This window comes from Pantherophis guttatus, chromosome 1 (genome assembly GCF_059756535.1).
Source record: "Pantherophis guttatus breed Tessera chromosome 1, ASM5975653v1, whole genome shotgun sequence".
In the NCBI taxonomy this organism is placed as follows: Eukaryota; Metazoa; Chordata; class Lepidosauria; order Squamata; family Colubridae; genus Pantherophis; species Pantherophis guttatus.
The window spans coordinates 259,627,163-259,647,843 of record NC_142063.1 but is presented as its reverse complement, the minus strand read 5'-3'; the positions used below and the strand labels follow the sequence as shown (position 1 = coordinate 259,647,843).

The following is a 20,681-nucleotide window of genomic DNA, read 5'->3' as shown; positions in this document are numbered from 1 at the left end:
TTTAAATGGGTTTTATACTGAGCTTATTTTCTTTATTCAAATGATCTAAATTGCATAAAAAATTGTGCTGAGGCATCCGGGGACAGTTGTAGAGAAATGAAATGTTTAAAGATAGTTCAGCATTAACAAAAAATTATTTCAATATCAAGAAAGCAAACTTAAGAAAAACACATCTTTGGTAATGATTTTGCTGAATGAGAACAAGTCTCACAAGTCAAATATCTTTGAATACACAGGTTTCAATTAGCAACTCTTATTGCAACAATTGTTTGTTGACAATCTATTGTTTGATTTTGGAAAAACATTTCATCCACTGCTATCACAAGGACACCTCATGCCCGGTATAGCATAGGCAATCATTAGCTAGATAAAATCTAAATAACCTCCTTTGTGTATATCTAATTGAGGCCTTCCTACAAGAAATGGACTGTGTGGCTAAAACCCTTTTCACTACCATAAACATGAATCTAGGATTCATTTCCCTTTTCACCTGTCCCTATTGCAGCCCAGTGTCCAAGTACAAAATGGGAGAACCTTATCTGCTTTTAGGCTTGCAACATAATTTTACTATATGCCTGAAAAAAAGTCATAGGTATCCCTCCTAAAACCCTTTAATCATAAACCTTTCGCAGAGTAAACTTAGTAGTATGAGAATAGGTTGAAAAGGAGAAATAACTATGGATATAACCAAGAAGGAAAAGGAATCGGTCCCCATTTTCTGATCATCTGTGTTCTTTTGTCATCATTTTGTCTTGATACTGATACTGCTCAAGGCACTACTATTATGAACAACATGCTAAACTTCACATCAGATAATATATTTTACACTGTTGCTTGCCGGTCCCTACAGAAGTTAATCTTGTAGTCAACAGCCTAGGGATTGAAAAGGAAAAGTACATATTAAAATAATAAAGGAAAAGATTATAGTCTATGTTGCTTGAAGGACAACTGGGAGACTGGTGGAATGAATGAAGAAAAAGTTGATGGGAAGAAGCTCTCTGATCAGCCTTCTTGGCTTCTGCCCCAGGCTGAAAGAGGATGAACTACACTTATAGGATACATAACTATCCTCATAGCTTCTATGTATGGAGCAACATGGTTTCTGAGAATCTCATTCTATATCTCCTGGATGGAAACATCAATCCAAAAGAGAATTAAGGAACTACGAAGTCAATTATTTTTCATTCAATCCATTCCTACAGATTCTTATTCACACTTTATCAAGGGATTGGGCTTCGATTTCATGATTGTGGTCACTATTTTGACTTTTGGGGCTCCCTCCTGGAGATACAGTTAACATTTTTATATTTTTATATGTTTTCATAAATTGTGCTATTATCCCATCTACCAAGCATTTTATAATTTTTCAATTTAGTCTCTGATCTAATCTTGACAAAGGTGTTAGGCCTTACATTAACTTCAACATTTCATCAAAAACATTTTTAAAAACCCTGGAATCTGCCATATTGGCCACCATTACCTGTTTTTAAGCTTAACAACTATTGCCTGCGCTCTAGGGCAGATTTTTTAAAGGGTGTGTATATAAAGGGTGTGTGTGTGTGTGTGTGTGTGTGTATATACATATATATATATATACATATATATATATATATATATACATATATATATATATATATATACATACATATATATATATATATATATATATATATACATATATATATATATATATATATATATATATATATATATATATATATAAATTTTCTTACTTCTTCGTAGGGTTTATGTTTTTTTTTTTTTTACTGAGCTGGAGCTACAAAAAAAAACCTTGGCTACGTAGGGAAAACCTGGCTAAAAGAAAAACACACACACACACACACACACACACACACACACACACACACACACATATATATATATATATATATATATATATATCCATACATGAAGCAGACTGACACCCACCATGAAGAGCTCGCACGGCCACAAACACGAAGCCAAACAACAACAACGCAGCTCACCAGCTCAAATCCCCCTGCAACTCAGACTAAGCTGAGCACAACCAAGCCCCCACCCAAACAGAACACACCCCCATCCAATCAGAGCACAACCAACCCCCCACCCAATCAGAACACAGCCAAGTCCCCACCCAATCAGCTCACACCCCCACTAGCAGTTAAAAGGAAGAGACAGCTGCGATCTCACATTGCTCCTGGAAGCACGAAGCCGAGAACACCAGCCTGAAGATGACGAATGAGACTTCGTCGAAACGTCGCCAAGACACTTCCAATTTTACATGGGAGAAGACCCGAATAACCAAAGACCTACACACACACACACACACACACACACACCTATATATATATATATATCACCAGCCGACCATAAACACAATCTTCTCTTTCTTCTCTACTTCAAAACTACTGTTTTCCAACACACATATTTAAAATTAAGAGCAAATAGATGAATTTGTGTACCTTGTTACAATGGCAAAATGAATGAAGATACTTAAAGACTTGCAAATACCAGTAGAAGTAGAAATTCTTCTGCCCTTTATGTTATATGGAACCAAGAGGTGGGTTTGCAAGAAAGAAAAGCATGGTTACCACAGAATTAGAAGGAAGATTAGAGGGCATTTAATCAGTATTCCCTATAGCATTTTGAAGAGCTGACCATTTAGCTACTATTAGAAGATCTCTATTGAAGGAAAATGCATTACTTTGCATAGCATCCTGGACCAGTTAGGAAGCTCTTCCTTGTATCCAGCCTGAACTTCCTCAGGATAGCTTGGCAGCCTGGCATTCAGGGAGAAAATGGCCAGGGGGAAAGAGGCATTCCATTGCAGGCACAAAAGCTAATTGAAGGAGACACAATGGTAAGAAGGAATGAAATGAAATAGATGGACTACAAATTCATCTAGTTGCCTTGATTTCCCCTGTTATGGATATCTTGCAATCATTCACTCCAGTTTCTCTGTCAAATACAGTTCATTGGTCTTTGGTACCAATGGTACTTAATTTTCTAGTACGTTAATTTCAGACCTTTGCTTTTCACTGCATCATAAAGTCCTGACAAATCATTTGATTTCTTATCTAACAACATAACATCCTCAATGTAACATCCTCTGTACATATAAAAGTACATATCATTCACATTTCCAACCATTCCCAACCATGTCATCCAAAGTAATGTTTACATAGTGCATTTATCCACAAATATATTAAACAACTCCTGGCAAATAGATGGGGAAGAAATGGAGGTAGTGACAGATTTTATTTTCCTGGGCTCCAAGATCACCACATGGGGGACTGCAGCCAAGAAATTAAAAGACGCTTGCTCCTGGGGAGGAAAGCTATGGCAACTCTAGACAGCATACTAAATAGCAGAGACATCACCCTGCCAACAAAAGTGCGTATAGTTAGGGCTATGGTTTTCCCAGTTGCAATGTATGGCTGTGAAAGTTGGACCATAAGAAAGGCTGAGCACCAAAGAATTGAGGGCTTTAAACTATGATGCTGGAGAAGACTCCTGCGAATCCTTGGACTGCAAGGCGATCAGACCGGTCAGTCCTAGAGAAGATCAACCCTGACTGCTCTTCAGAAGGCCAGATCCTAAAGATGAAGCTCAAATACTTTGGCCACCTAATGAGAAGGAAGGACTCACTGAAGAAGGGCCTAATGTTGGGAAAGATTGAGGGCAAAAGAAGAATGGGACGACAGAGAATGAGATGGCTGGATGGAGTCATTGAAGCAGTTGGTGTGAGCTTAAATGGATTCCAGAGGATGGTACAGGAAGGCCTGGAGGAACGTTGTCCATGGGGTTGTGATAGGTCGGAGAACCGGTAGCAAAAAACCCTGCCCTCCCTCCATGCCCAGTTGAGTTGCACAATCATCAGAGGCTTTTATTTTTACTTTTAAAAGCATTTTTTTTTACAACCTCTTCTGCTTTTAAAAGTAAAAAAAAAAGCCTTTGATGATCGCCCGGCTCAGATGGGATCTTCAAAGTCTTTTAAAAGAAAAAAACTCTTTTTTTCTTTTAAATGCCTCTGATGATCCAAGCGTTGCCTGATCGGCGGAGCCTTTTGAAAGCATTTTTTTACAACCTCTTCGGCAAAAGGCAGTGGCTTTTTAAAATACTCAGCTTGGATCGTCAGAGGCATTTAAAAGAAAAAAAGGGTTTTTTTCTTTTAAATGCCTCTGACGATCCAAGCTGAGTTGCCTGATCGGCAGAGCCTTTTGAAAGCATTTTTTTACAACCTCCAGCGAAGAGGTTGTAGAAAAAAATGGTTTTAAAAGTTAAAAAAAGAAAAAATGGCCACGCCCACCCAGTCACATTACCCCCCCCCCACCAAGCCACACTCACAGAACCGGTAGTAACAAATTTTAGATTTCACCACTGGATGCAATATTTACAGACTTGCACAAACACTCCTTAAACCAAATCTCTTTGACATATCACTATCATTCCTTCCAGCACACTGTATTCTCAGTTAGTTTCATCTTTTGATAAAATCTTTTGAGGCTACAGCAAAATCTGAATAATCAATTGTGATGGTAGGAAAGCTAATATGACTGTGAATTAGCCAAGCCATTATTTGATGTTTTCTACCTGAGCATTAATAATTTGTTATCACAATAGACCTTGTATCAGCACCAAGGAATATGCAAACAGGCATGGAACTCTATAATCCAAGGCATACTAAATATTCAGCGTGCTGAAAAATGGCTTGCTGGAAGACCCCTCAATGTGCACTCTTTCATCTTGCTACCTGGTTTTTATCCAATAATTCATGAATAAGTTTGGTAAACCTGGTGGGGAGGGCCGATGGGGTATATATGAAGAGTGAGTGCAATTTTTTGCTGATTTGCTTGGAATCAATAAAACTTTGCTTGCAATAGAGTTGCTGAATGTTGTATATTGTCCATATTCTCTCATTGCAAAAGATCTGGTTATTTCTCCCTAGAAGGCAGCTTCTCCATTGTGCCAGGTAGATAAAAATTATTAATCTGGTAATAAAAGACATACCAGTTCAAGCCATACATCTGTTGTGCATGCATGCAACCCTAATAAAGTAAAAAGGGATAGGCCATATTTTGTCACACCAAGGTCCCCCAAAGCACCCTGGTGTCAGCTTTGGAAGCCATATTAGGCCGGAAGCTTCCATGCTGCCACTTTCTCATGTGTGGGAAAGTAGGAGGGGGTATTTAGTAGAGGGCTTGTCTGTAGACATAATAGCATTCTTCCTGTCGGTCAAGGTCAGGGTAATCCTGCATCTGGAGAAGGAGTGGTCGGAGTGATGTCTTGAGATGGGACGGTGGTTGATTGGAGCATGTGATCAATTGAGGATTGAGGGAATGGTTTTGGGGGTTTTGATTTACTGAGGGAAAGCCTGGACCTCTCAGATTTGGGTTTTTCCCCAGATGTGCCAGTTTACCTATTCTAGTAAATAGAACTTTGAAAAATGCTTGCTTCAAAGTCTTTACTTGGAGTTGGCTTTTTTTCTGGAACGCTGACATCTGGGGCTAGATTCTGATGATCCACTCTTGATTTGGAAAATGCATGAAAATTAGAATATTGTCTTCTGTTTTAAAATGAAACAAGCAAACCTAGTCACATCTACTTTGTGGCTCTCAGTCAAACTCCCAAAATGCACATGTATCCCTCTTGATGAATAAATAAGCTTACAATTCAGGGCTGCAAAACTCTGGACAATCACTGGATAGCAAAAAAAAAAGAAAAAAAGAACTAGAATTTTCTGTCTTCTGGATTTTTGGAGCCTAGGTATTGCTTTTGCTTATTTTCACCTTTCCCAATTTTGTACCCTCCCACTGAGTTGGAACTACAACTCCAAGCATGGCCAATTCTGCCTAGGGGTTCTGGGAATTATAGTTCCAGGGCTTAAGAAAACATCTCACAGGATGTTGGAAACCATGAAATCCCTATCACTGGATGTTTCCCAGAGGCCCATTTATGTTGCTAAAAAGGATTAGGGATATAGTACAATCTGATGTCACATAATCATGCAACGTAAGAAGCTACTCCTTTTCTGCTAATACAACTCTTAGTTGTCATTGGAGAATATATGACTATTCAAAATTAGAACTTTTTTGCTTTGCAATAAAAATCACTTCACAGTACCAGATGCCCAGATGGGTCTTTCGTACTGGATTTTGCTGTTCAGACTCCTAGAGTTAAGCAGTGAGAAATCTCAACCATTTATTCAATATCTTGTTTTTAAAGACTGGGACTAGTTTATTCATCAAAAAATGCGCTCTTAACTTTCATTGCTCTCTTCAAAAGCACTTTAGCGCTGTTTGTTGTGAAACGCTACTGCCATGAAAAGATTAAATGCTAATGGCAATGGCATATAATCTGTATTTATCTTAATTAGTAGCTGACAAAGAAGGAGGAGACAGGTTCTAAAATGAGCGTGGTCCCAACCCTGAATTTTCTTTCCAGATCAACAGGTTGTTGTAGTGACTTGCTCATAGAAATTTAGGTGGAGTTTTCTTTAGGGCCTTGGATCACAAAGCTGCGCTCTCTCCTCTCTGCTTTTCTTTCTTTCTTTTTCTCTTTTCCATTCACACACATTTTATTTACCCCCTGTTTTTTTCCCCCCCAGACTACCAAAGCCATTGCAGGAAGACCTTTTTGCTTAGCATTTAAAGTGACTGGAAAAAACCCAACAGCAAGATGGTTCAGTATGGTCTGGATTATACCCGCTGCAGATGGATCTTGCCTCTTCTGCTGGGCTTAGCAATGATCTTTGGCATCATTTCACTAGCTGGTTGGGGCTGGGTAACCTCACAAACTTTTCCGTTTGTGACTGAAGGCTCGTTATGGAAGTTATGCTCTTTGGAAGATGAACGGCGATGTACATCTCTAATGAATTTTGGTAAGGATCTTAGTGATGGAGACACTGTAAGGCAATTTGTGTGTGTGTGTGTGTGTGTGTGTGTGTGTGCGTGTGATACAAATTACACTAAGGATTTAGGGGCATCATATGCTTTATAACATTTTTGCACATGTAACTCCAAGTAGTTCTTCTCACTGTTATCATTACTTCATTTTTTCCCTCCAAATTAGAAATGCTTAGTAATGTGTTTTTTTTTTAAAAAAAGAAGGAATTGATTGTCAGACAGCACAGTTGTGCAAGTAGATGCTATAAAGACATACCTTCCTTTTTTTCTGGTTTATTTGTACTCTCAGGTTAGGGAATTTGCAGCTGTTATTCTTGTCTTGGTCAGTAGAAAACATAGCAACTTAAAATTTCGAAACTGATAATTTTGATTTTTTTTTTTTATTGGTGCCAGTCTTAAAGTCTAAGAAAATATTTGGGTGATTATATACAGTGACATAATAGGGTTAAATGATTATACCCAATGAATTTGTGTAGTGTTCAGTATTTCTGAAGGTATTGATATCAATGTTTCCAGCAGACACATTTTGGAAGCATATTAAATATGGTGTTCTCTTTCTGGAAATAGTGTTATGTCATGAACAGTTTTATTTTCTGGCTGCTCTTCGGTACAAAATATTTGAAGGCTGCACTGATTTTGTAGGGTGCAAGCCAAATAAAGTGAAATGAAGGATTTTAAAAAACCTTCAGCAATGAAGGGTTTAAAATGCTGTCAGTGAAAGATATTCTATTTATACTATGTAATAAGATTCAATCATTTTTGTGTAATAAGTTTCAATCACTTTTATAGAGTCAGTTATATTTTCATGTGTAGAAAATGTAAAACCCTCTAAGGGTTAAAACCCTAATGTAAAACTACATTTAAGTAGTTTATTTATTTTAGATTGGTAGGTGAAATCTGAGGAATATACCCAGGAATGTTTAAAATGCCATTCCAAGCAAAAATGCTGCACAAATAAAAGTGGAATATTTATCTTGTGTGCCGTGTGCTCTTTTCACCAAGCCATGGAATATGTTTCTTGAATTTGGGTCTCTAAAATCCCAATTAGCTTCCACCATTCATTGCCCACAGCTTTTCAATATGATCTTCTCAGCTTTAATATCTTTGTATAAAGATTTCTATTCTTTTACAAATGCTTTTATAAATTCTGAGCCGACTAATCTTAGCAAAATGTTTTTTAACATTTGACATGCCAAGATCGTTCCTGGATTTAATCTTGTATAGAACAATTCAGTATTATATGAGCATCTCAGTTGAAACAAATAAATAAAAAATACTCCTAAGTGTTTAGATGGTTAAGATTTAGATTCTACTACATTCCTTTCTCTGCTGCATTCTCAAGTTATTCCTGCTTTTATTGTATTTTTGGTCCAAAGAGATCGATGTCACTGTGGTTGTCAATTCTGCACTAATGGCAAGACATGAAAGAGATTTTATGAGAACCAGAATTAATTTGGTTATATGTCCCACAGTCATTCCTGTTCAAACAGGTTATTGAAATATTAAAATAACCCAGAAAGCCTTATTTAACAAAGATAAGGTGCCTAAGAGCAAAAGTAGCGATCCCTTTATCATATCTACCCTGTTTTCCCCAAAATAAGACATCCCCTGATAATAAGCCCAACTGGACTTTTGAGCACATGGCAATAAGGCCAAGTGCTTATTTCAGGGTTCAAAAAAATATAAGACAGGGTCTTATTTTCAGGGAAACACGGTATTTGCCTGGAAAAAATGAATGCCTACCACTGGCTTACTCTAAAACTGTAGCTGCTTTAAAACCAAAGAACACGTTCCATGAAATAATTACCCCCTCCTCCAATTATTATGGATGTAATAATTGGTGTTCACAAAGCATTTTGACCCATTTGATTTAGTTTAGCAGATCATGGAAATCCAGCTATTATGTTTGCTAAGCCATGGCAAATGCCTTACTGCTGTATATGAACCCATCCAATTGTGGTTTATTTGATAAGCCATTATTACATAAAACACAGATAAATGGAAGTGCTATGTATACCCTACCATACCTTCTTGAATAACTGAATGGTATTTTAGAGCTGTATCTTGCCAGGATGAGGCAAAAAAGGATGGAACCATTGTTTTCTGTTTTTATTTCCAGCTTGGGGTAGAGGTGCAGCTGGTACCTTCTTAGTTGGATTTGTACTCGTCTGCATCTGCTTTGCCTTGTCCATCATCGCCTTTGCCATCCCAACACTTCGCTTCAACTTCATTAGAGGCATAGGAGGCTTGTGTTTTGTTGCTGGTAAGGCTACATATCCAAAGCAAAAGAAGTATGGGTAGAATATTGTAGAATATGGCAGAGCATATTTGGTTTGGAGAGACACTAGCTATTTCTATGATGGTAAGAAAATAACTGTAAGTATGAAGAAAAGATTTACAGATACAGATTAGCAGAGTTGGAAGGGACCTTGTAGGTCATCTAGTCCAAACCCTCGCCCAGCAGACTTGATTTGTGCCATTTCACATTTTCCCAGGCAACTCAACAGAACAGCAGTATAGAAAGACCTCAACTTACAACCACATTTGTTAATTGAGTCAGGGCTCCAACATTATGATCAATTTTGCCAAATCACTGTGGTTTTTAAGTGGATCATGCAGTCGTTAAGTGAATCTGATCCCCCCCCCTTGACCCTGCTTGTCAGAAACTGGCTGGGAAGGTCACAAATGATGATCACATGACCCTGGGACAGTGCAACTGTCATAAATACATGCCAGTTGATACACGCCCACATTTTGGTCACATGACCATGGGGATGCTGCAACAATCATAAATGTGTGAACTGGTCATTTTATTCAGTGCCATTGTAACTTTGAACAGTCACTAAATGAATGGTTGTAAGTCAAGGACTACCTGTATTTCATAAAAGCAGGCTAATAGCGATGATACTCTGTTATAATCAATGGAGAAAACAGTAGCATTATTTTTTTTTTTAAAGCACAAGTATTGTCTATTTCATTTTAAACTGGGGAACAAGACAATATCCGTATCCTGAAAAAGAGGGCAGAGGCGGAGAATCTAAAAAGAGCTTTTCCTAAATTCTTCTGAATTCATCACCAGCCTCTCCTTGTTTTTCTGATATATATATGACATTCTAGAACCCGGGCCCTTAATTTATTTTATTTTAGTTGATTCAAAAGCATTCTAAATTTCTGTTCACCCTGTGAGTAATTCTATATAAACATGACTCAAAAGTTATCTGTCATACATCATTGGTATATAAATTTAAATATTAAATTAAATTAAATTAAATTGTATGTTTACCTTCATTATTCTTGTGTAAAATTTGATTCAGAATCTCTCATCACCATTTCGGTGGTATTTCTTGTCAGAGCTTCAAACCTAAAAATAGGGAAAGGACTGCAGCTTAGTGGTAAAGAACATGCTTTGCTTCCAGTTAACCCTTAGCCTCTTTACCTAAAAATGGTCTCACTTTACAAGGCTGGATCTTATGATGCTGCCAAATACTGGACTGCTGTCTGATGGTATAAAACAGTTTAATTTAACCACAATATTAGATAGATTCGGCAAATAGAATACAAACTACCATAGGAGTAAGGTGCCGATAGGGCTCAGAATTCTCCCAAGGCCATTTTTAAAAACATACAATCCATTCTGTTCTCTTACTGTTTTCATGTGTTAGTAACTAATTTTTAATCTTTTTGTTTTTTTGCAGCCATATTCTCATTAATGGGCCTTGTCATCTATGCTGTAATGATTTCAACACGTGTGTCCTTCCCAGTAAATACCCTGCATGTGTTTGATTGGAGCTACGGATTTGGATGGACCATGTGTATCATGTCAATAGGTCTTGGATTCTTCTTTTGTTGTCTCCCCCTCTATGAAGATCATATTTTGGGAAACGTCAAACCTGAATTTTATTAAAATCTCCTATAAAGAGCAGCAGGGTCATCATAGGGAATCCCTGACTGTTTGGGGTCTAAAGAAGCATACAGGCATACCTACCAGCTCAAGTCCAATATGCAAGAATATTAGAATATATAGAGGTTTAGCAGCTCAAAAAAAAAAAAAAAAGTATGAACGAGAATTGCTCTCAATTCTTGTTAATGTGGATTTGTTATTTTTTTAAAAAAACTTTTTTTTATGATTAGTTTTTACAGGGAAATAATAACTGAACTGCCTTAATTAAACATTCACCAATTTACAGTGTTTATTTATAATCAGTATTGATTTCCTCCTGTGGCCTCCACTATTCTGCAGGCTGCTCCCAACCTTTTGGGGGCACACTTTCAGGGGCAGGGGTTCAAAAGCCTGCAGAGGGTAAAATGAATTAATGGCAACAGCTATTCTGCTTCATTCCTTAGTGTGAGAGAAATCCTGCTAAAGCCTGTTTATATTCAATCCACTAGATAGATACACTATCTTTTTTTTTTTTAAAAAAAGAACCTTCTTGATTGCATTATTACTAATAGTATAAGCTTGTCTTCTCCATCCTGTCAACTGCAGATGTGTTGGGATTGCAACTCTCAGAACTGGATGTTTAATTATGGTGGCTGAAAATTTTTGGAATCTTGTTGTTGTTCTAATGAAACATCAGTATTGAAGCACATGCTTTGTTTGCAAAAAATAAATAAATAAATTCCAAATTTAGGCTATAACATTTTATTAACAATAATGGGAAAGTTGAAGCCAACATGGAAAACTTTTATATACCTGAAAGCATTATTAGCCAGAACAGACTGCATGAACTGCACAAATTGTTTAGTTAGGAAGAGGTTGGGAAGAAATTATGTTCCCACCCTAACTGAGAAAACCAGGAACCAACCTAATTTCTCCTAGTTTTAACAAAAATATTTTGCCTGAACATTTTAAAGGCAACTCTATGACATTCTAAACTTGTTTACAATAAACAGTAATCTCTTATTAGATGTTCTCAGATCTGCAAGCTGACCTTCAGAAGAGTTTGCTGAAGTTCCGGTTGTACTTTTGTATTAGCATATCTTAGTTTTGCCTACTTGTTTTAAAGTGTAAATACATAGCCTTTTGTAATGCATGGATGTATAATTGCCAAAATATGTTCATTATTTTTTTTTAGAGGGGCAATTCTTTTGTAATATTTTGTTTATGTTCAGATGATGAAAGCAACACAATCTGTCATAACACTGAAAAGACAATGGTGCTTCATAGGCATAGAGAGGTCAGAAAATGTACATATATACATTATCTATTATACTAAGGGTCATCTGGTACTGATTTCTTTTGCCATATATTCTGACCTCTTACAGCAAGTGTGAGCAACTATGGCAACTGTATGACTTGTGGACTTCAACTCCCAGAATTCCTTAGCCAACTGGCTTAAAGTCCAGTTAAAGTCCACAGGTCATAAAGTCGCCACAGTTACCCACCCCTGCCCTATAGACTTGTTTCTTAATTCAAACCTTATTCCCAAGTAAAAATACATAAAGCTGTCATCTTAGATTGTAAACCGTAGGAATTGTGTAGTTTCCATGTTCTGCATAATGCTCAAGGTTTAATTAAAAGTTAAATCAATAGTTACAGTGGCAAGTTGAACTCAAAATCATCTATTGTGCTTTGGCATAATTTTCCATGTTTCTTAGCTGCATGCTCAAAAGGATGTGATATTATTAAAATTAGTTAATAAAACATTTTTGCCTGTTGCTTAATGAATAAAAGAATTTGTAGGGTTGGTATTAAATTCTATTAAATGGCTTAAAAATAAAAACAAACAACACAATCAACTTAAGTATGTGAACATATTGCTCTGATCAAATGACAGATGCAAATTTGTTGAAAATTGAGAAAATGGATTAGCACGCAGAGGCTATAATTACTGTTAAAAATTCAACCATTGCAAAAATGTGTTAGTATACTGGGCAGTTCCCTAGCAGAGCTCTAAACATTGACTGCTTAAGGCAAGACTGCGAAACCTGTGGGCCTTCACGGGAGTGAAGTGTTTTAAGTGTCTTAAATATAGCTCAGACCTGGGATCCCCCCTTCCCTTAGGAGATGAATAAAAAAAATTTAAAGCAGCAAAGAAGTATCTTTTGGCAAAACTCAGTATTGTTGCCAGTACTACCAGTATCAGAAAATTAAGGGAAGGTGAATATTATTTCAAGGAGGGACCCCAAAAACAGGTGGTTGGTAGTTGCATTCACTCTGTAAATCCTGATCCTAGTTTCTTAAATTGATTTATATCCTATAGGTAGATGCAGATTAGTTCTTTCTAAAGAACCAATTTTGCCCAATATCAATAGACACTGGATGGTTGGGTGTACTTAAATCTAGCCATCAAAACCTTTGTTGCCCTGTAAGCTGTAGAAAATGTTGAAGATGTCTTTTCTGAGAAGAATAATGGGCTATAAGGTATTCCTTTTACCTGCATTGCATCCAAGCCCCACCTATTCCTTTCTTCAGCCTGTGAATTGCAGACTCTAACCCTGGAAACTATGCAGAGGATTTACAGTCTGCACTCAATCTCTACTAGGGAGAATATCCCTCTACTAGGCAACAGGTTGCCCAATGACAGGGTTCACTAATGGGAATTTAAAAGCCTTAGGTCTTGAGCCTAGGAAACAAAATATGCTAACAAATAAGCTATACAAAAGACATATGTATGTATGTATGTATGTATGTATGTATGTATGTATATATATATATATATATATATATGGAAATTGATAGCAAGCAAACAGCACAGGGGCCTTGAAGAAAACAACAACAACAAGGGACACAATGGAACTAGGTTCTATATATTTAATGTATTGTAGAAGATTCCAAGAAACATTTTCCTTCTAGGAACTGATGAACACACAAGACATAGCAAAGAGTACCGTGTTTCCCTGAAAATAAGACCCTGTCTTATATTTTTTTGAACCCTGAAATAAGCACTTGGCCTTATTGTCATGCGCTCAAAAGCCCGATTGGGCTTATTATCAGGGGATGTCTTATTTTGGGGGAAATAGGGTAGCTTCTGCAGGATCTTACTGCTTTCATCAAAATTACGGAGTAAGTCAGAAGAGAAGTGGGAAGAGAAACAGGAGTTTTTTTTTCTCTGATGAGTGACATAGAACTGGCTCAGTGGCACTTCAGTCTGGTCTAGCTCATCACTTGCAAGTCAGGCAATCAGGGATATGAGTAGCTAGAACAATTTCCATGGTTCTTTTGTTTTTCCTAATGTACCCACCCTTTTCAGCTGCATCTCATATGCTAATGTGACAGTGATGATTAGACAGAGTAGGGCTTGAAGTGTGTGGGAGTTTCCAGTTGAGTTGAGCCATGGCAGCACCACCCTTTAGGTGAGTAGCACTCCCTAGTTGTATAAATCTCAGAAGAGAAATCGCTGCAGAACCATAAGGGGTACATAATACTTTGAAGTCATATTTATATGATCACCAAATGTAGTACATTATATTGTCACTGACAGAAAGTTGCATTGTACAAAAGGTAGCACATGAAAATATGATCAGCTTGGTTTAAATCCACTGGGAGTTCAGTCTGACTAAACTTAAAAACATCCACTAAATTATATGCAGGCACACGTGGACATAATTTTAGAACAGTGTGTTATAATTGGAATGCCATTTCCCTTTATATTATCTCTGAGGTGATTGGAGTGGGATAGAATAAAATTCTATATAAACTAAGAATAATAGTTAGAATAAAATTGTCTAAACTAAGGTTAATAATGAAAAGCCATTATTTCACCAATTAAAATTCAGATAATTATTTTGAAAGTAAAAGAAATAAACGCTGATAAGTTCTCCTCCTGGGACAATAGTGTTTTGCAGGGAAAGACGATAGAATTTTTTAAAATAAAAAAGATAGATCAAACAAATCAAGTGTCCTGCAGTATAAAGCAATAAAGAAGTGGGAGATGCTGTAAACTGGGATGGGTTTTTCTATGTGAACAAAGTGGTGTGATGTATCTGCCCAGGCATGTATGTCAACTCTCCCATAGACACTCCTAAGGTGTGGCATTTATTCATCTAAAGCCTGAGCCAAATGAAACACATTCAATTTTTGTACCACATAACCAGTCAGAATAGTTGCATTTGTGAAGCTGCAGTTTACAGACACAGTACTGTATTGAATAGAATAGAATAGAATAGAATAGAATAGAATAGAATAGAATAGAATAGAATAGAATAGAATTTTTTATTGGCCAAGTGTGATTGGACACACAAGGAATTTGTCTTGGTGCATATGCTCTCAGTGTAAGTAAACAGTAAAAGGCTGTTAAACTTACAGTAGATAGTTACAATTGAGAGTGGGTTTACTTAGGTCTAGACACAAGTGACAAATGGAGAAAAGCAATACAATTTTGATGAGGAATTCAGTCACAGAGGTGCTGAAATCATTTCTTTCTTTCCTTTCTTGGCTAACCAGGATCTTAAGGCACCCAGATGAAACATGAGCAGAACAAGGGTGGGATGAGGAATTGAGCAGGACTGAGACAAAGAAGAGGATAATGTAGAAAAGAAACATGAGGGATGACTAAAGACTTACTTAAGAGAACTATGCTGTAGTACACTCTATTGCAATCTATTATGCTACAGTACACTTCTATCAGGTTCTTGTGCTGTACTTATTAGGGCTAACACTATACTGTATTGGTGCATATTGTATTGTGATTTAGAAAATTATAGCAGATCATATTTTCATTTGTTACCTTTTGGACAATGAAACTCTCGTCAGTGACCATATAATATACTACATTTGGTGATGTATACATTTGGTGATCATATATGTTTATTTATTTAGAACTTATATAACTTGGGCAATTATCTCCCCTTCCCCATTCTATTATTTATTTTAAAAGAGTTTAGAAAATAGTGCATGGTGAAAGCCAAATACTAAAGACTTGAATCAGCATAAAAAGTTTCTAGAAGAGATGTTAAAACTTGTAGTGTGCTTTTGCCTTAAGCTAGGGCTGGAAGAAGCCACACCTCGGTGGATGAGACTTCCAATAAGCAACACTTTTCTACCGTGTACTTGGAAGCTATTCTCTGAAACTGCTGGGAGGCACTAAAAAAATTGCAAGGGAAGCCATGCCAGCATAGAAATCAAAGTTACAGGACTCTTTCCCATGATAGAACAGCAATGTTTTAGAAGCTGTGTAATTACGTATAAGAACCACACCCTGTTTGGGGCCTGTTTTTCAGTTAGCGAGCAAACTTTCCTAACTGGTTATTACACAAACCTATACAACATGAGTTAGATTTATTCTGGGGAGGAGGATCGGGGGTGGGGATCAGGGTTTGAAGCACCCTATTGGTCTAATGCAGTATTTCTCAATCTCAGCAATTTTAAGGTGTGTGGACTTCAACTCCCAGAATTCCCCAGTCAGCATGCTGACTAGAGAATTCTGGGAGTTGAAGTCCATACAACTTAAATGGCTGACATTGAGAAACTCTGGTCTAATGTGAGGCCATGTGGGCAAGAGGAACAATAACAATAATAAAGCAGATGATAGTCATAAAGAAGTGTCAAAAACCCTGGGGGTTATACAGTATATTCACAATTTGAAATAGATCAAATACTTTGATGCTATGGATACTAGGAAATTAATCATAAATATGGATTCCTGAGATGTTTTATATTGCAATTAACTAATTTTGTTTTAACTTAAAGTGGTGTAGACAGCCTCTTTGGTATAGTAGTAGTAGTATAGTAGTTAAGGCACCAGGCTAGAAACCATGAGACCATGAGTTCCAGTCTCACTTTGGACACAAAACCAGTTGGATGACCTTGGGCCAGTCACTCTGTCTCAGCCCTAGGAAGGAAGAAATGGCAAACCATTTCTGAAAAACCTTGCCAAGAAAACTACAGAGACTTTTCCAGGCAGTCTTCAAGAATTGGACACTATTGAACAGAAGACAAAAAATAGTGTGAAGAAAAGAAATGATTTAAATATAAGATTACTCTAATATTCCTATAATGTGAAGGATAGGTAGGACACAACTGAATGGATATATCATCATCATCATCACCACCACCACCAGCATTAAATAAGCTGGAGAGACCATACTGTTCTTTGCAGTTTCACAAATGCAACTATTCTGTTCTTTGGGATATCCTACTGCAGTTTTATTTTTTCATTACAAGGCTGAAGCAAAAGGTAATGTCTAAATCAATTGTGAGGTTGCTTTCCTCACTGAATCCTATTCTTACTGAACTACTTCTTCAAGCTCTATCTTCCATCTTCATTTCAGAGATAATGAATTTATCTGACTTCTGCACTGAACCTAGTGACTCATAGCCCACTCCACATGGGTGCTTGAGATGAGTAAGTTTGGAGAGATGGGTGTTATTGTTATCTGGCTTTGACTGATTAAAATGTTTCTTGCTTACATCAGTAATGGATAATAGTACTCAGCCTTTTAAATCGGTAAAAAAGTAGGGTCTTCTTTTCCTGCAAAGGGCCAAAAGAAGCAACAGCATTTGCTCACTGTTGCTGTGAGTAAGCCCTTGGTTGGACTCTGGTCACTGCCAGGTAGCAATACTGACAGTTGCAGATTTAGTTCAACCTGGTTTACTGGTTCTTTAGCTTGGAACCACATCAGAATGTACAATGAGACCGAAGATAAGGGTTGTTTATTTATTTATTTAACCGCCCTTTGAAAAGACTCATGGCCAACAGTAGAAAGTAAGCAATTGAAAGTATCCCATTCTTAAAACCGGCTAATAGATAATTTCTTAAAATGCTAAGGTCACCAAATCTTTGCCAGCTGTCAAATGGCTGCTTAAGGAGAATGGTTTTTAAAACACTGCAGAATGCCAGAAGTGTAGGAACCAAACACATCCAGAGCAGTGGTGGGTTGCTACCGGTTCTCCCCAGTTCTTGAGAACCGGTAGTAGAAATTTTGAGTAGTTCGGAGAACCGGTAAATACCACCTCTGCCTGGCCCCGCCCCCAATCTATTCGCTGCCTCCCGAGTCCCAGCTGATCGATTAGAAGGAAAAAAATCAGGGCTCACTTAACAAAGAAGAGAAAAACAAAACAAAACAAAACACCTTAGCTTTAAATTGAGAAGCCAAGAAGCCTCCCAACTGATCGGCTAGAACCGATCCGCTCCTTGTAAACCGCTCAGTGGTGGTAGATTGGCAATTGAGGCCAAGCTGTCTGAAAGCGGTTTCTGATGCTCTTGGTGGAGGCAGAGTGGCAAAAAACTGTTTAAACTCTTGCCGGTGCTTCAAAGGGCCACCCTACAGCTGATCAACAATAAAAGGCAGTGTGGTGGTAGACCAGTGCGCTCCAAAAACAAATAGGTAGACCAGAATGCTCCAAAAACAAATGGGTAGACCGGTACGGCTCTACAAGCAGTTAAAAGCCTGGTAGACCAGTACCTCTGCTAAATCCTAAAGAATTGTTTGTCACATGACCATCAAACCATGCCCACAAAATAAGCCACGCCCACAGAACCAGTAGTAAAAAAATTTAGAACCCACCCCTGATCCAGAGGATATCATATTCTATAAAATAGGGCCTACCGAAGAGATGACCTGCCAGATGACCCATTCCCTCTGATCTTTTGAGGGGCAGGACCTTGAGTATACATACCACATACAGATGTTCCTCATTGTGTTTGTTTTCTTGTTTTCTTACTTTCTTTCCACAGGAAGACAGAAAGCAGATGCTTAAGTCATTTAATCTCATCTGGAGCTTCAGAGATTCATTGCTAATTGAAGTCTCTTAAAAGCAAAGTAATCATTAACCAGTGGTGACTGTAATATAGAACAGTTGTGAATCATAATATTTGTGAAGAGTTTTGAGTTGCAAATGGGAGTGGTTTTAAACCATTGCTGGCCACAAAAGATGACAACCAATTATTGAAACCGGTAGTTTTCTAGAAGCCACTGCACCCATTTTATTAAAAACTACCCATTGACTGAGTGCAACTGGGCAAAAAGTATCTATTGAAAGATATGGCTAAAATAACATCCATGACATTGAAAAGGAAATGACACATAATTAAACCACATTTCATTCAGGGCAGACATGATCAGAATAACAGCAAAAGAGGAAAAATGGAACATGTTGTTGTGATAGAAGGTTTCTATAAGCAGTATCAGATAAATAAGACTGAAAACTGATGCAGATTTTTGTATAGCCTAGATTTATATTCAATGCAAAAGAAACAGATTAACTCAAAGAAGCGTTCCTTTAGATCTGAAAGAATCTACACTATCTATATGCGGCACATTCATTATAGATTCTAATCTGTTTTATAAGAACTACTGCTCCCCAAGTTTCCCAAGGCAATGGGGTGTGATATCAAAGAAATTATGTTAAGCCAATCTAAATAGAAATAGCCTTACTGTGCTATATTTCCACAGGAAATTAAGGGATCATTAATGAATTTTGGGAAAGTATGACACTGGACATTTATTTGAGCATTCATACATCTTCACTCAAGTTTATTTAGCATTTATATGCTTATATAGAACAGGACCAGATAATGTTGAATGGATTATGCATTGAATAGTGTATTCTTTTTCATCTGAACAAATTCCATTCAATAAATCTTCATGCTGGATAACTGCCAAAGAATACCCCAAATAAATCATTATGTGCTTCATTGTAGCTTCAATTGGGTTGAAACCTTTGAATGTATTTGGGAATCTCAGAACATCCCATTGTCCTCATAAGAGATTGATATATAGGTTAGGAAGCCACAGTATGGGAAGAATATGGTGCATGCCTGGGTGTTTTAAGGCAGAACTAGTGAAGTGCACCAAGACAGTATCCCAACTGCCCAGCTAAAGGGAAGGCAATTGGGATACAAGCTGGCTGTGATGGAAAGTAGTAAGGAAGTGGATTCCCAGGAGGGTGGAGGGATGGAGGATTCCAGAGGAGTAAGAAGTATTATCAGTCCTGATATTATGTGTCAGAGAAAGAGGGTGAAGGCAGCCCCTCCCTAATAGTCCACAGAGTATATGGTAGATGGAGATATTGTAGATAGAGAATGCTCAGTCTGTCAAGATTTTGTCTATAGGTGTGTAACAATAAAGAACTCAGCTTGGTAGAATCACCACATGTTGTTCTTTGGTTTGGAGGTTGATGAGCCACAATGCGCAGTGGTTAAAATGTAGTATTGCAAGCTATGTCTGCTGACTACAATTCGGCAGTTCGATTCTCACCGGCTCAAGGTTGACTCATCCTTCTATCTTTCCGAGGTTGGTAAAATGAGGACCCAGATTGTTGGGGGCAAATATGCTGGCTCTGTAAACCTCTTAGAGAGGGCTGTAAAGCAGTGTGAAGCGGTATATAAGTCTAACTGCTATTGCTATTGCTATAGCATGTAGGAGCAATATAGGAAGGTGCTGGAGGGGTGAGTTGCCCTAACGGATTTGGGATAAATAAATGGTCTCGAGGTTAAAGGATTCTCCCCCCATCAGTCTCAGTGTCCTCATGTAGACACCCAGAGGTTTTGTGTTTAACAAAAACACATAGCTTAAGATACATAAAATTGCAGAAATATTAAGTAATAGAGGATGAAATTTTGGGCATTGTTGCAGGGTTTTTTTCTTTATGATATGAATTGATAATACTTTCTGCTTCAAGGAAGAGAAATCCACCAAGGAAGGGAAATCTACAGTGGGAGACCCAATAAGACCAAGGGAGAGATTTGCTGAGCAAAGTATCTGGTGGAAAAGACTCTAGTTTTCAAAGAGTAGGAGTCATCTCAGTGATGATGGAAGATGATGGAATCCAAGAAGCCTAGAGGATTTTTTCCCTCTTCCTGTTCTCCTCCCTAAATTAGAAATGAGCTCAGAAGTGAAAGCAGAGAAAAAAGA

At 37.5% G+C, this 20,681-nt stretch overlaps 1 protein-coding gene across 1 annotated transcript; it reads left to right on the top strand.

Moving 5' to 3' along the window:
* The first annotated feature begins 6,100 nt into the window (after positions 1 to 6,100).
* LOC117666305 (p53 apoptosis effector related to PMP-22-like) lies at positions 6,101 to 12,530 on the top strand. The gene is made up of 3 exons (XM_034418894.3): positions 6,101 to 6,859; positions 9,004 to 9,147; positions 10,580 to 12,530. The coding sequence occupies exons 1-3, from the start codon at positions 6,658 to 6,660 to the stop codon at positions 10,786 to 10,788; spliced, it is 555 nt and encodes a 184-aa protein (XP_034274785.1). The 5' UTR covers positions 6,101 to 6,657; the 3' UTR covers positions 10,789 to 12,530.
* Positions 12,531 to 20,681: the final 8,151 nt, after the last annotated feature.

Bases quoted from the DNA above. Each gene is read 5' to 3' on its own strand.
- LOC117666305 (XM_034418894.3), top strand. From the start codon at position 6,658: ATGGTTCAGTATGGTCTGGATTATACCCGCTGCAGATGGATCTTGCCT. The intron at 6,860-9,003 runs GTAAGGATCTTA...TTTTATTTCCAG, and splicing joins TACATCTCTAATGAATTTTG to CTTGGGGTAGAGGTGCAGCT. The intron at 9,148-10,579 runs GTAAGGCTACAT...GTTTTTTTGCAG, and splicing joins AGGCTTGTGTTTTGTTGCTG to CCATATTCTCATTAATGGGC.